Source organism: Ascidiella aspersa, chromosome 9 (assembly GCF_963924565.1).
Source record: "Ascidiella aspersa chromosome 9, kaAscAspe10.2, whole genome shotgun sequence".
Taxonomy (NCBI): domain Eukaryota; kingdom Metazoa; phylum Chordata; class Ascidiacea; order Phlebobranchia; family Ascidiidae; genus Ascidiella; species Ascidiella aspersa.
In genome coordinates, this window is record NC_139455.1 from 13,431,245 (window position 1) to 13,448,094 (window position 16,850).

At 36.4% G+C, this 16,850-nt stretch overlaps 1 protein-coding gene and 1 non-coding gene across 2 annotated transcripts; one reads left to right on the forward strand and one right to left on the reverse strand.

Annotated features, from left to right (window-relative positions):
• Positions 1–71: 71 nt before the first annotated feature.
• On the reverse strand, positions 72–6,611 carry LOC146133072 (succinate dehydrogenase [ubiquinone] flavoprotein subunit, mitochondrial-like). Its single transcript, XM_083397894.1, has 13 exons — positions 6,362–6,611; positions 6,253–6,308; positions 6,106–6,193; positions 5,313–5,477; positions 5,103–5,251; positions 3,781–3,996; positions 3,618–3,714; positions 2,846–3,022; positions 2,387–2,590; positions 1,853–2,044; positions 1,249–1,392; positions 352–465; positions 72–158 (listed from the first exon to the last, which is right to left on the reverse strand). The coding sequence occupies exons 2-13, from the start codon at positions 6,279–6,281 to the stop codon at positions 72–74; spliced, it is 1,662 nt and encodes a 553-aa protein (XP_083254020.1). The 5' UTR covers positions 6,282–6,308; positions 6,362–6,611.
• Positions 6,612–16,549: 9,938 nt separating this feature from the next.
• On the forward strand, positions 16,550–16,624 carry Trnaa-ggc (transfer RNA alanine (anticodon GGC)). The gene has a single exon. It is a non-coding gene; the product is annotated as a tRNA-Ala (tRNA).
• Positions 16,625–16,850: the final 226 nt, after the last annotated feature.

Below are 16,850 nucleotides of genomic sequence, written 5' to 3' on the forward strand. Positions count from 1 at the left end.
TGAAACTGAGAGCGAACAAGACTTTCCGTACAGCGCGTACGTAACAAGGGTAACTCTGTTACAATCCATTTCTAGTAGGACCTTACAGCCGGAGGTACTGTAGAACATTCCTTCGAATCCAAAGTATGGTCGATTACGGGACGATACGACAGTTGAACCTAGAAAAAAAAATAGTTTAACAAGAAAATAAAAATACGAGAAATCCTGTGTAAAAACTGTTATAGAGGGCATCAGGACGCGAGAGAAACATTATGTGCGAAATGTGGCACATGTTTCCCGTTTTTAACAGATTGCTAGTTGACCTGTCAGGAAGGGGTGCAATGACACCAGTAGCAATTAAAAACAACTTACTTCTCCAGACTCCATGTTGAAGTTGCATAAAGTGTGTTTTCTCCAGTGTTCGGTCATAGGTTTAACGGTTTGGCCTTGGCTCGGTTTGCTGTAGTCGATTTCATCAATCCGAACCTGCAACGAAACGCAGTAGCTATTTTAAACAATCGTGCCAACACGACTTTTACCAAACAACTGAGACGTTTAAAGCAAGTTAATAATTTTGTCGTCTTGTTACTAGTTTGTAGTCGTCGTTGTGCCCCAAATAAGTCTCCGTTACATTTTTTTAAACAAAACTCAATCTAGGCATTAGTTCAACAGTACAGCAGAATAAAACAAGTAGAAAGCGTGTTTGGCGATTAACAGTTCACTTTGAATTTGTTGATTATATTTATTGCTTTATTTCTCCCCAAACGTGGGTTCGCAACGATTTGTTTTCACATCTATGTAATGAAATAAGTTGCTAGTCCAATTTCTGGACAATTTTTTAACATACACAAAAAATACGTAAATGACGTCAATAAAGGATATTTTGAGTTGCTGGCACTTGTGAGATTAAACAAAAAAATTATATCTAATAAATATATTCTTCCTGCATATCTGTAACTAATATGTTAATTATTGTTGCTATATGCATATATGTTTCAATTCAAAAACCACTCTGGCGTTAATTACAATATATGGCAGTTTTTTAGCGTATCTACAAAGTTTAATACGCAATTGGATTACACATTCAAAAAAAAAGACTTACTTCAAAAATAAAGAATAACGAGTACGCAACTTCAGAAAGTTTTGTTAACAGGTCTATGTTTAAAATGACTGAAGTCCATGCCAAGTCATTTCATGACTTCAACCAATTCATTACAACACGTTTTCAAGTAATAATTCTATTATTATAACATCCCTAGTATAAATAACCTTAAAATCTTCTCGAGCATGGGCTCCTCTACTTTCCTCTCTTGCCTCAGCTGATGTAACGGTCTGGGCTGCGTTCAGCAAAAGGTTTTGCAACTCCATCGCCTCAACCAAATCAGTGTTCCAGACCATTCCACGGTCAAACATCTGGGCCAAGTAAAGTAGATACATGTTTTTATTTTTTATTTTAAAGCTAGGCCTTTTCGCTGAATCCATCTATGGAAGTTTTTTCCCCAAAGTCTAGCAAAGTTGTTGGGCATGGATGTTTTTGTAATGAAAGGACGATAACATATGCTTAGGACAATAAGTGTGTTGGTCTTGACCCGACATTTAAAAAAGTGCGGATGGAGATAAGAATCACTGGTCCATGATAAAGAGGTCTGTGGTTAGCAATCGCATAGGTTGAATATTGTTTGGAAATTTTAACCTGTATGGACATTAAGCAATACGTTTTGACTTCTTGGCTGGTCAGTGGTTAAGTACCAATTAGATATAATTTTTATTTTAAACATATTTTTTAGATTTTAATATAGGCCGTTTTTGAACTAAATCTAGTTGTGAGATGAAAATTAAATCAACAATACCTATATGATATAAATTTCCTTGCCTTTATATTATCCATTTCTTTGTAAATACGATTAATTTTTTCAACTCCTTCTTTAAGCACAGGTCCCGTGCGAAAAACAGCTGCATTGTTCTGCATGGTTTGCTGCATTTTCATCCGTAAATCGGCGGTTGATATTGATCCGTCAGAGTGGCGAAGTTTGTCGATGTTCGCTACTGACGCTTCGCCTGCGTTCTAACCACAAAATAACTTTATACTAACCGTATTTTCGTTAAATCTATATGGTATTCAAGAAAGTGCAAACAAATTTTGGTTTACTGGTCTCATACGGTATAAATAGCACAATGGGTTCCTGAGTTGAATCCTATATTCAGTCAATACGACTTTGTTCGAAGAGACAATTGGGTACTTTTACTTTTATCACTAAGAACCCGTATTTATGGATGATAATTTTGTTTAAGTCCGCTAAACAGTTTGGTCTCTGGTAACAAGGCCTGTCGTCGCATTAGTTGTAAAAAACGATGTTGGGCGATAACATATCCTAGAAATTTGAACAGTGGTCTGGTGGGAACTTACTGCGCTTAGTGGTCCGACTTCTTCGCCAGGTTTGTTCTCTTCGGCGATTGTGAGCGCACAAGCACGACCAAACACTACAAGGTCGAGCAGTGAGTTGGCACCAAGTCGGTTGGCTCCATGCACACTCGCGCAAGCTGCTTCGCCACAAGAATACAAGCCGCGCACAACAATGTCTTCCTGTTTGTCGGAGTCGTGCCAAATAACCTGCGAAAATACGTCAACGCTAAAATTGTGAAAATAACATGTACACCAGTCCCAGTCTAAGTGTGGCGCCAAAAACGATGAAAGGGGTGTAAACAAGCCTAACGTTCCACAGACAACTTTACAACTCTATCAACTTGTCGATTGTACAATTAAACAGACTTTTATTACAATAAATAAGTACTTCACCGTAAGCCAATCCTGAATCAAGGCGAGGTCTTTAGAATTAGCGTATAAAACATAAATGGATAAATTTACCTGGCCCTTAAAATTTGTTGGCACTCCGCCCATGTTGTAATGCACAGTTGGAAGAACAGGTATGGCTTCTCGAGTTACATCGACCCCCGCGAATATCTGCGCCGTCTCGGAGATCCCTGGTAACCGCGTGGCAAGTTGACTAGGTGGAAGGTGGTGCAGTTGTAAGTAGACATGATCCTGTTATGAAAACGTCATTGACAAAACGCAGATGTATTGGGTTAAATTTTATGAATTATCGTTTGAATTATGTTGGATCGCAAAAAATATTTAAGTCTATTATTTAGGACATAACAATAAAACATGAAATGGCTTAGGCTTAGCACATACAAATTCCACTGTGCCGACACCACGAATGCAATTCATAAAACCAATAGAAAGTACTAGGTCAGATTAAAAACACTGCAAAAATATAAATTTAGCTTTCTGGTGACGCAGACGGCAACGGTGCGTTAAAGTTAAACAATTAAAATTGGCGCACTAAATCCCACAGTTTCTAATCACGAATAACGAAAAAGGATCTGCAGTTACATATCATTATTCAATGAAACATGTACACACATATGTGAGTTTTCAATTATGATGTGTCCCTTAAAGTTGCTTTTTGACCTACGATTACGGCTTACGTAAAATTAGAACACCGCAAGCCATCGCAATTTGAAGTTGCTTCTACTAACAGAATGTAGCAAGCATTGGCGGATGGTTGTTTCTCGCCACACTCCTCTCGAAATGTTTTCTAGTAGATATTGAATACCGCTAATATTGTGGACAATACCTTATTTGGCCCGCAACCACGGCCTTCCCGAATCTCCATTGTCATTGACCTTGAAACTACATCACGAGAGGCAAGATCTTTCGCTGTTGGTGCATATCTAGGAAAATAAATATATAGAACATTGGAAAAGAATACATAACTTTCAGTAGGAATTCTTATTAACCTTTCCATAAACCGTTCGCCCTCTGAGTTAATAAGATAGCCTCCCTCTCCACGGCAACCCTCTGTTATAAGGCATCCTGCTCCATATATGCCGGTGGGGTGAAACTGCACAAATTCCATATCTTGGTTAGGCAGCCCAGCTCTGGTCACCATTGCAGTTCCATCTCCGGTACATGTGTGTGCTGATGTACAACTAAAGTAGGCTCTTCCATAACCTCTATACATAACAGAAGGAGTATGCACATTTATAAGTCAAAATGGCCGGAAACTTAAAATTGTTATTAAATAATATTTTTTATTTTTTTGTTTATTCCTTTTTTTATTTATAATTTTTTTTTAATTTCAAATAAAAGGCATTAGTCAAGAGAACCCTTTAAACCAGTGGTTCTCAACCTTTTTGTACCCGTGGCCCCTTTTTGATGCTTTGAGATAGTCGCGGACCCCTTACATATTTGTGGTGTAATATCTGCAGTTAGTTCTTTTTAATAATTCAGTGTATCCTCCTAGTTCACCCTTGTGTTGAGTGAAGTAACAGAAAACACCAATTTACCTTTTGACCGGTTTATTTTATTATGATTTCTGCTGCTACATCTACGAAGCAATTCTAGAAATGCTTGTTTGTTTTTAACAATGCTAGACTGGTCAATACTCAATAACGTATAGCGCACGTAATTTTTGCTCTAAGGTAGCATAAACCAAAATGCAGTACATGTAAACTATTGTAATGCTGCCTTCCATTTTACAATATATTTGTTACATCACAATGGAAGTGTCACGTCACACGCAATGCGACTTACAACATGTTACAATGTGACTTTATCACTTACCAAGGTTGTGATTAAGCGATAAGCATGTTTTCCTAGCGGTAATTAATTTGATACAGGTATATTTAGAAGTTTTTGCGGACCCCCAGGGGTCCGTCGACCCCCGGTTGAAAACCACTGCTTTTTAAACGATTTTAGTAGAATAGTAAATAATTGTTTCCCTAACTATACACCAAATGTAATAACTTTTAATATTCATACTACATTGCACTCCACAAGGTCTAACTAAAAGTATTCCTGACAAAAAATTAAAAAATATTTCCAATTTTTGTATGTTACTCTTATTACAATTATGGCCAGTTATATACAACAATTGTTATATACAACAATTTTTTTTGCTATTTCGTCCTACGGACCGCATCTGTGTTTATTTATTATCACAAAAGTAGAAAATAATGATTAACCTTTAAATATATATACCTGCCCCTAAAAATATTTCATTATAATTATAACACACTGCAAGCGATAAAATGATAACAATGGGGAAAAATCCAAATACCCAGTAGCTAAAACAGTGTTCTTGGCACGGATTCTGTGAAGGGTTCCATCTTCTAAGTTTAAAGCAATTACTCCTCTACACTCGCCCTCCTCCATAAGAAGATCCATTGCAAAATATTCAATGAAATAATCCGTGTTAAAGGCTAGTGACTGCAAAAATTAGAAAACATTAGGAAATATAAAATGAAAGTTAAAAATCAACATGTTTTACCCTGCCATAAAGCGTGTGGAGTAGAGAGTGTCCAGTTCTGTCAGCAACACAGCAGCATCTATGTGCCTGACCACCTTTACCATATTGCAGACTCTGGCCACCAAAGGCACGTTGATAAATTTTCCCCTCTGTTGTTCGACTGAATGGCATTCCATAGTTTTCCAACTAGAAACCCAATACTTTTTAGGTGTATATTCATTATTATTTATTCAGCACTGCTCTGGTCGATAAGTACATAATTGGGCTCAATGTTTCTGAATCACAACCTTAATTGTACATTGTACCACTTCAAAAGTTGGCATGAACCTACTGATTATTTAGTAGTCAGACACATTAACCTTATTTAGTAGACAACACTTCAGCAAAAATAAAAATTTCATTTATGTGTTTATTATATTAGATTATTTTGCACTAAATCAAGTTTTGGGGGCCGTTGACCGAACAGCTACAAGGTTGCACAAAAAACCTAAAATGTATTTAACTTTAAGCCTTAATTTTCCAATGTTGGTCTATATTTTGCAAATAATTAAGATGTTTTTGTTACTGTACTTACACAAGATTTTAAGGTAGGTGTGCACTTAGTAAAAGTTTTATTTCAAAGTCTTTGTTGTTTCTTGGGCAATCTATAATGTTGGTAAATTATTTTGTTGCATGATCTCATTGTTATCAAAACTTAATGCTTTAAAGGCCTGAAATCGATAATAATCCTTCCAGTTATCTGGTCCTTGATCTTTATGACCCCTATCTAAAGTGACACTTTTTACTGAAGTAGCAATTAAGCATTATGAAGTACCTCAATTACTGCAGCTGGGGCTTCTTTTGTCATATAGTGAATTGCATCCTGATCACCCAACCAATCAGAGCCTTTTACCGTATCAAACCTGAACAAGTATGAAATCAGTTATAAACCTAAAATCAATTTCAGATTTTTACTTCTTACATGTGCCATCTCCATTCATCCTCTTCCATGTTACCAAGTGCTGCATTTATTCCTCCCTAAATATACTCGTCATGTATACAGAACTAAAAATCGAACAATAAGTTTTTACCTGAGCAGCAACGGTGTGAGATCGTGTAGGAAAAAGTTTTGTCACACAAGCAGTTTTAAAACCAGCTTCTGAAAGACCAAATGCAGCCCTTAGCCCGGCACCTCCAGCTCCTACTACCACAGCATCATATGTGTGGTCTACCACCGGATAATCAGCTGAAACAAAGTCTTTTTTTGTGGGTTGCTTTGTATTAAGATGTTTTGAGGTGGACAATGCCCGGTAGGTTTGCACTGCTCCAGTGTAGGAAGTTGGTTTCTGTAATGAAGCAGACACCCATATTGCAACATTATTAAAGAAAGTGGCATAAATGTGCATAAATAAAACATCGGACAAAGCTATTTGCTTGGCACCAAGGTACTGAACTTTGTTCACACAACAGAACAAGTTTGCCGTATATGAATGAGCCAGGAACAGAAAGGCGAAATTTGTCTAAAAAAGCTATGTCTAAGAACAAAAATCAATCGATTTCAGATAAAGCCAAAGCTAACAACCACTGCTTGAACACACAGTAAATGGAAAAGCGCAGATACTGTTTAGTATCACTTGTAAACAAACAAAAATAGTAAATCCCAATAAAATAGAATTTTGTCCTGAACTGACAAAATAAATCATTACACATTTGAGTTAGATATTTAATTTAGGAAATAGTATAAAGCTGGGAAATTAAATTTATTTATACTAACCATAAAACCAGAATTTAAACCAGTGGTTCTTAAACTTTGAGACACGCCCCCCCTTTACAATTTTAACCAAACTCGCCCCAACTTGTTTCAAAATAAAAAAACAGAAGCATAACAGCAATTTATTTCCAGGTAAGTTGCATCAATGCGAAGGATGTAACTGTTTTTAACCTAGCCTAACCTAGCGTTGCCATATTTCGAAACGCTGAATTCCTGACAAATTTACCGCGGTTGCAGTGGTCAACTCCAGATCAGGGACCTTAAAAAACATTGAAAACGACGGAGTGCTGCATAAAAATGCCTTTGTATATAGTTCAAGTTGCCCAAATTTTTATTTTCGATGTTGCGATGAGACGCACATCACTCTGACTGATCTGATTTCAACAAAACGGGTAAAACATATATTTTGCGCTTTTCATTTACATAATTTTACAAAGATTATGAGGACTGATGTGCGATTTTAAATTCGCGCTAGCTTTGTATGAAACTAAGATATATGTGGCTGGGTTGTAAACTAACCATTCTGCTTCCCATTCAAATTCTACCATTTCTAAAGTAAGGATATTTGGATATTCTGCTTGTATTTCACTCGTGTATTTACATTTTCTCCTAGAAGTAAATTTAAGATCTTAACAAACTCAGCTCGATTTTTAAAAGAGATCATGTTGTTTTATGGCAGTTTGGCTAATATACAGTAGCTTGGCCAGATAAAAATTTTGTGTGTAGCTAAAACTAGACTTTAAACAACTCTAAACAAGTGAGTTTCAACAGTAGGTTTAGCGGTAGGCAAATGATGTTTACCTGCAACTCGATATTTACTCAAAAGAAGAATATATAATCTTGTTGTTTAGGCTTGTTTGTTTTGCTAACATTTAACTTGCAGTACAAACATAAAAAAAACATGCTAGGTAAAAGTTTCTAACTGAGCTTAATAGAACAGAACGCAATACGCAAAAACTCTTCAAAAGCTAAAACAAAATGATAAGATAGCCATAAAGGTGTGTTACGTAACACGTAACAATGAACAGTATTTTCAAACAATGAGCAGTTTTAGCACTTCTCAAGTTACCCTCACGAAACTATTTGAGCTATTTATTAAACATTACAAAAAATCAAACAAGTTTTGGCATTAACAAATATAGTCACTTGGGGTAAAAAAAACTTTTGCTAAAGTTGGGGTAAAAAAAACAATGCCATCACAACTAAAGTATATATAATTTTTTTTTAATTTTTTTTTCAGGAAAAAATACACTCTTGGCCTAACTAATAAACCCTCAACAATATTATTTTTTTTATCCGAGTAAAGTTATGCTGGTTTAAACAACATTTGTTAAATTTGTATCTTAAAAAGGTTTATAAGACCATTAGAAACGTTTGTGTAATTCCTATACAACCAAGTTTATGGCAATGGACCTTATTCTGTGTTGTGTCATAACATTGATCTATTAAACAAAAAATACCTTACTTTTCTAGCTGTTTTAGTTTTTTAGATTATTTGTGTTTTTTTTACCCTGATTGATTCTATGGGAACGGGGTAAAAAACAGTGTTTTTTATTACCCCAATGTAATTAGGTTTAAAAAGTAAACTAAATATGCCTAGCCAATGTGTACCAATACTAAAGCTACATAATGAGGCTCATTTGTAGACCATGAGCTAAAAACACTAAGGTAGAAAACTAACAGGCATGTAACTTTGGGTAAATTAACCAAACTTTTTAGTTTTATTCAGAAAATTTAAAGCTATACACCAAAATGAATAATTACCAGGTAACATTAGTGCCAAAAGAAAGTAAAACATTTGAAGAAACTAATCGGTCACGAATAGGGACTTGAAATTTTATTCTGATACTGATACCCGATATTTTCAACAAAGTGTATCGCGATTCAAATCAATACCACATGATGGTATTATTATGCTCAAACAGGCAAAATAGATTAAATTGAAACTTCTAGGGTTATTCTCTTCAGGTTAATTGATCAAAATTTGCCTTAAATGTAAGAAAAACTACCTTAGTAGAAAAAGTAGAAAATTTATTTTTAGTAAATATAACAAGTGGCCCAGAACCTAAACAAGTGCAGATCACAGAGGTAGACTTGAGCAATTATTTTAGACTTGCCCCATAACATAGGGGAAAGATGTGAATGTTTTTTGTAATGATGAGAATGAAATAAAGGCAACTTACCAATTTTCTTCATAAAAAATAAGAAAAAGCTAATAATTCCAGCTTGTCTTGGAGTGGCCCGCAAATTTAAAAAGTTATGTTGTCGAGGTAATTTACTTCTTCTAGGGCCTAGAAATACCACTGATTACCAGTGCTAACTGTGGAAAGGCACAGTTTTAATTTACCAGGGAAAAATTAGTTGCGAAAAATATTTTAAACAGGTGCAAATTAGGGGTACCATAATGTAATCACAAAAAATGTTTTTTTTTACACAAATTCTCTTTCCAATAAAGGTATTCATGACATTTGTGTATTGTTGTGGCTTTGAAAGACCATTTTTAGTCTATTTACTTCAAATAAAGTCAAACCTGCTTCTATAAATTATTATAAATGGTCCTAATGTACACTTGTTTTTTTTACCCCAGCATTGTTTTTTTTGCCCTTTCTTTCATCAGGGTAAAAAAAACAACAAATTTTATAAAATATTTTCTTTATTTTATAATAAAATTAAAAATCCTGTATGTGGTTGGAAAGGTAGACACTATAAGCTCAATAAGAATGAAAAAATAACACTTCTGTTGCGAAAAACAAGTTAAGCAGACAAGTTAGCTAAAATTGTTTTTTTTACCCGCTTGACTCATCGTTTTTAATCGCATGCGTGCATGCGGCACACACCATGTTTTCTCGAATGGCTGATCCGAGCGGGTAACTTAATCAGGTGATTAATGCGTTAGCAATAAGTTTTTTTGGAATCATCTCCTCACAAAATGAAAATACTAACCTAAAAATCAATAGGAATATTCTAAATAAAAGAAAAAAAACTGATGTGTGTTACCTCGATGTTGTCCATTCAAATATCACTTCACCTAAAGTTTAGTCATAATTCATACAGAGTTTGTTAATTTTTCGCGCCCCTTGTGAACCTCACACGCCCCCCAGTTTAAGAACCACTGATCTAAACGCTTGGTCACCCCCAGGCTGGCTCTTGCCAGCGTTCTGGTGACAAGCATTTTGGATCGAAATTATTTTGTGTGTCTGTCTTGTCACTAAAGTTAATGCTGTGTTCGCCTATCAAATGTATAAACCTTGTCATGTTTAAGCAATAATAAAGACAATTAACATGAGAAATAGTGATACAAGAGTTATACATAAGTAGGGAGGTGAAAAAGTACAATCTGTGGGTGCACATGTATCCTTTTTTGCCCGGACACTGTTTGTTACTTCCTATTGGTGCTTAAAATATATATAAGATTGAATTGTGTGGGAAACAACAACCATTTTTTTTAGTGAAATGGATTTTATATTTATTTCTTTTGTTTTCTGACTGATTATTCGGCCGACATAGTCACCAGCCTTCTGCCATACTGACAACCAGTGTTCCCTACAATTTTTAACCATGATGTGCAATTTTGCACAAGAACCGAAAATCAGTGCGCTCAAATTATTAATTAACAAAAAAATAAGCTTGGCGGGGAAGTAAAGCCAGCCATCTCTAAAACAAAATTCAAACAATTTTTTTAAGAATTATGTAAACACTGGACAAGACGACATCCATCCTAATGCAAATATGGACTTTTCTTTAAAAGAAGTTTTATAGAAGAACATCATCATGCGTCACTTGTTTCAAGGTTTTTCAACTTACACTGAAATTTTATATTAGAATTTATTGCCAAAGGTGTGGACTGTGGAGTAATAGGTACCGGAGTTTCTGTACATGGACATCAGGGTATCAAGCTTCAGAATTACTGTTTACTACTTTGCCAGTCTGGAAAGTACAGCAGATTTTTACGATATCTCGCAGGTGGGGTTCCTCTTTTTCCCGGATGAAAATTCCAGGAAATCTCACAGAAATTATTTAACTTTTCGAGTTTATTAATAAAATAAATTTAATGAAGATTTTTCCGCTGGTAAGCGCAAAAAAAGCAAACAAGATTTCTGAATCGATATTTCACAGGAAATCCCCGGAATTTCATGTCGAAACATTCTCGGAGAGGAACCCTAGCCCGAGTGCACAGCCGAAAAAATCCGGGTGAGCGGATGCAACAAAGGTCAAAAGAGTGCACTTTATGATTTTCGGTGCAGTATGTTTTGCATACAATTTACTGTAAACGTATGCCTCACAAGCTTATACATATTTGGGGTGCAGTTCAGTTTTTTGGGGGACTAGCACTTTTAAAAGGTTAAAAAAAAACTTGTGGGTGCACTTGCCATACTTTCCACATTGGCTGCTATGGCAGTAAATCTAAGTTCTGTAGCCTGGCAAGCACAGTAAATAGACAATTCTTAAAATATAATTACCAGGGTCCAACAAAAGTTGCTTGTTTTTCCAACAGCAACTTTAAATAGCTTGGATGCCATGCCAATTCAAATAAAATCAGCAATAATTATTAAATTTAAAACGCCTGCAAACATAATAAAATTATTTACAGGACTTTTTATTACCAGAATCCTACCATTTCTTTACAGTAACAAAATGAGTTATTAAAATTGAAATTGCAAGAAATCAATATGGGAGAAAATGTGGCGCTCTTTCACTATTGTACGTAAAAATTAATTAAAAAAAAATTTCTTTAAATGCCGCATACCACAACACATATTGTTTGGGTTAGGGTGCAGGTTAGGGTTTGGTTGAGGGTGGGTCAAGTTATTATTAATAATAAACATAATATTACTTGACCCACCCTCACCCAAACGCTAACCCGCACCCTAACCCAAACAATATGCGTTGTGGTATGCGGTATTATTATTATTTTTTTTTTTGCATAACTTTTTACGTACAATAGTGAAAGAGCGCAGAAAATGTGGTGGTAGTAGGGTTTTTAGACAACGTCGTCCGCACATTGCTTTTGAAAAATTTCAGTAGACTAGATACACTTGCAGATTGTTTAGCACTTAGCACCAAATGTTAACAATGGAAAAATTAATAAATTTCAGCAATTGAGAATTTATATGTATATTAAATTGCAAGTAGTACTTGTTACAAGATGTATGATGCTACAAGTAGCGCACTCATCTCCCATCATTTTCTCTTGTAGAGCGAATTCACCTTTACGAAGTCATGGGTCAGTAGATTTTTTTATGTAGGCGTTCAACCATAGAAAACTAATTACATAGAAGGCTCACTGCCTTATTTGCATACTGTTCCGCAATAATGACACTTACTTCGGTCGTGAATGTAAACAAGCTTTGGCATCAAAAATTGTTGTATTGTGAATTGGGTTTTAATCACTGACGTTCAGAACTAATTTTAACTACTAATTAAGATCAAATTAGGCTTTTACCATCGTAAAGGCCTCTCCATACAACTACGATTGTATAAAATGTATAGGCCTACGTATAGTCGCGGTCACCTATACCTGTGCGGTAATGAATCTGGGAACACACAATAAGACCAAAAAAGCAACAATACCTAAAGCAGAAAAATCTATAAAACCATAGTATTAAGACCAACGACATAATACAGCCAAATACGCAGTAATATCCAGTACAGCATAATATCAAAATCGTCTGAATAAGACCTAAATCTGTCGGAATAAGGCCTAAATTCATCAAAAGAAGGCCTGAATTCATTGGAATAAGGCAAAATTCATCAAAAGAAGGCCTTATGGCCAATCCGTAATTACTTCATAGGCTAGAAGGGAAGCTGAATCTCTCCCGGCAGGGACACTAAACTGATGGTTGCTTCTGCTGTTGGCTTGATTAGTGGTTGTAATTCCACTTCTTGGGGAACGTTAAGCAGTTCGGCTATTACCTCACTTGTGTAGAGGAACGACGCATGTCTGTTTGTGCTTGTAATTATAGCGTGTTCGCCAGGTAAAGTGTTAAATATTTCACCTCGATACTCATTTCCTTTCCTGGCCGTTCTGGCAAATCAATTAATCCCCATCGCAGTCGCTCTTGTGCTATATAGTGTCACGCTACTGCTGGATAAAACACAACAGTAACAGATGCATGCCTTACTTGCGAGACGTGTTTTTACTGCGCTGTAAGCTATTTCATTGAAAGCGAACTATGCTGAATTATGTGAATGTACAATAAATCTATAAGCGACCTGACAGTATGCTCCTTAAATTACAATGGCAGCTTGTTTTAGTTTCGATTTAGTGGAGTCAGATAGCACGGTGGTCATGTCTCACCTGTTGAAATATACATTGGAGACCCCGACCGTGATATGAACATGCAAATAAATCCTTCTGAATTAAATTTTATGCATACTGTCAGGCTGTGTAGAAAGTGAAGCAAGGTTGTTGATTACAAGTTTCATTAAACTAATTTGCCTCTGTCAATCAACCACACTATTACTTTAAGGTATTTGCTGTAGTCTGATTACAAATCCACACAGTTTTGTTGGCTGGTGTTGAGCTGGCCAACCAGAAGCCGGCAAGCAACACAACCGCTTACTGTATTAACTAGACAAGACTGATCTGGTTTATATATTAACGCGCTGCTTATAAAAGGTGATAATTTGCATGAACAAAAACAAAGGCGACACAGAAAAGCGGAAATGTTTCATATGCCGAAGCCCTTTTGTCAGCCGGGAACTGTTACAATAACGCGTTCACACAGGTGAAATACTTTTATCTGTAACCGAATGTGTCACGATATACATTAATCATATGTGAAACAGCCAAATGCTTTGTTCTCAGAATGACAGCGAGTGTTTGGTAAAAGGCGTGAAAAAGTGACAAATCATAAATCGCAACATATTTGATAAATACACAATACAATAAATTCCAAATTATCCACTAATTATTACTTATAATGCTACAAAAGTATGAATTAATTTGGTTTGCTAGTACAGTTTCTCGTTTGTAAGTATTTTTAAGTTACGCCGATCAGTTGTGATTTGTTGAAACGTTTGTTGACAAGTTTTTGCCAGCGTTATTGCTTGTTAATTTGATGTTTGATTAGATGTAATGCAGAGAAAATCGCTTGACGCTTTAAATTGTTAGTTACGCAAGACTGTTACAGTTATTGTTGCAAAATTATGGCCCTTTTTGGTAAAGTTTTAAAGGTGAAAGTATTACGATCGAGGTTGAATACCTCTCTTGATATCTAATCTCAAAACCAATAAACGGATAGATTCTATCTCAATCAGCACTTACAGAAGTCGTTACTTCTAAAGTGTCAAAGTCACTGCGGCTATTGTCTCTGGTCACGTGTTATGGTGATTGATGTCTTAAATCACACCCAAGATAACCTGACCACTTTGTGTGAAATCCCTGCGTCACTTAACCGTTATGATTTATTAGAAGGAAAACAGAGCAGAAGGCCAAACCTTGTTGCCAATTCCCCACATAACGCGAGATTTATTTCATTTGTGATTGCAAGCGAGCATGCTCTGGGTATTATAAGCCCATGATTTTTAAGGCCTCTGATGCCTCATTTACCTATCAGACGGTGCGAGATAACCGTCATGTAGCCCACATGAAGTTACTAGCATGCAGAGAGTAACTTTCTAGAATGACCTTTTGCGCCAAGGTTGTAGCCCACATGAAGTTACTAGCATGCAGAGAGTAACTTTCTAGAATGACCTTTTGCGCCAAGGTTATTATGTCTGCTTTAGGGAACCCAACTAATGTGGACTAGGCGATGTAATTTGTTTTCGCGTTTCTGAGATTAGCAACTTACCCCCTTTCAATGGGAATGGAGCAAAAGACTCTAAGCAACTAACTTCAGTTTTGCGATTTTAAATTCGAAATGCGTTTTAAAACGATAATTATCTGCATTATAGGCTATATTCAAAAGTGTTTTGCATTGTTTGTTTATTGTGCCTTTTAAGTACCATTTCAGACGTTACATCGTGTCGCACAATCAACTACCTCTGGAATCGTCCGTTTGCCGCCAAGACAAGGAATTCATGAACATTTTTCGCTCTATTGAACAACACGATTCCCAATACGTGCTGGATCGATATTGCACAAATGTCCGATGTTCTGCGGTTGCTGGTCGACTCGTGATCGGATCCTGGGAAGATTTTAAAGAAGAAGCGCGGCCCAACGAACTGCTCGAGACCCTTTTCGTTTTCCAAGGAGGAGGGAAATGATGTTGTTTGTGCTTGTAATTATAGCGTGTTCGCCAGGTAAAGTGTTAAATATTTCACCTCGATACTCATTTCCTTTCCTGGCCGTTCTGGCAAATCAATTAATCCCCATCGCAGTCGCTCTTGTGCTATATAGTGTCACGCTACTGCTGGATAAAACACAACAGTCAACAGATGCATGCCTTACTTGCGAGACGTGTTTTTACTGCGCTGTAAGCTATTTCATTGAAAGCGATCTAAGCTGAAATATGTGAATGTACAATAAATCTATAAGCGACCTGACAGTATGTACTTTGAAATGCTATGACAGTTTGTTCAGTTTCGATTTAGTGGAGTCAGATAGCACGGTGGTCATGTCTTACCTGTAGAAATATACACTTGTCAGTCCAATACTTGATATGTTAAATTATATTAAACTGACAAAATAAACATGGATATAATTAGAAAAGTTCGTGCACTTACTGAAACGCTGAATAAAATACGCGAAAACGCGAAAAAAATACGCAGGTCAACAAACGACATAAATACTCTACCTGTAATTGCCGCCGAAACCCGTGTTTTTAACCAATCGTGTCAGTGTTACTCATGCGTGACGAGACACAGTGAGCCTTCTATGTAATTAGTATTCTATGGTTCAACCAAAGAATAATTAGTATTCTATGGTTCAACCATTGAATTGTTTGATATATCACTGTGGTCAAACCCAAAAAACCAAAGATACTTGGTAAAACCGTCACATAAATCAGTGATTCTCAACCTGGTCAAGATAAACTACTGGTGGTCCACCAGGAATTTCTAGTGGTCCACGGTGGGTTTGTAGCGGTTTGGGGATGTCTTAAATGTTCATTGGGACAATTGTTAGATCCCTATGACTCCGAAACGAATAATGGTAAAAGAAGGCACACTATCCTCAGAGACGGGCTCTAAACCAAAATGTGCACATTGTGCGCACCATATGCACTTGTCATATGTGCACTGCATTCGAAGGTGCACATTGTGCGCACCATATGCACTTGTTATATGTGCACCGCATTCGAAGGTGCACATTGTGCGCACAATGTGCACGTTTTGGTTTTAAGTCCTATTGCTCAGGAATGCACGTCCGATATAAGTCCTTAAAATAACGGTCATAAAGAAGGTATTGTTAACTGTAGTATTTACATTTCAGTTGTAAACACACATGTGTGTTCATGTTTCATTGCATATGATATGGTACTGTGAATCCCCTTCAATTGAAGTTGCTTGTACTAACACATTGAGCAAGCATTGGCGTATGGTTGTTTCTCGACTCGTTCCCGTCTGAGCCTGCATAGCTCAGTTGGTAGAGCGACGGTCCCGGCTTGACCGGAGGTCGTGAGTTCGAACCTCACTGCAGGCTAGTTGTTTTTCTAGTCTGCCCTGCTTGCATCATTGATCGACAGATTCGGTTAGAGTCTGCAATGGCTTTCGGTATACTAATGATATGTAAGCCGTAATCGTTGGTCAAAAAGCAGCTTCAGAAGGGCTAGATTTCAGTTGTAAACACACATGTGTGTTCATGTTTCACTGTAGTATTTATGTAAGATCTTAGGTAAAACAGCAATCGGCAAACTATGGACCGAGGC

Coding starts and splice junctions, on each gene's coding strand:
- LOC146133072 (XM_083397894.1), bottom strand. CDS start 6,281: ATGGAAGAGGATGAATGGAGATGGCACAT. Junction 3,715..3,780: donor GGCGAACGGTTTATGGAAAG/GTTAATAAGAAT, acceptor TTATTTTCCTAG/ATATGCACCAACAGCGAAAG. Junction 2,045..2,386: donor AAGTCGGACCACTAAGCGCA/GTAAGTTCCCAC, acceptor TTTTGTGGTTAG/AACGCAGGCGAAGCGTCAGT.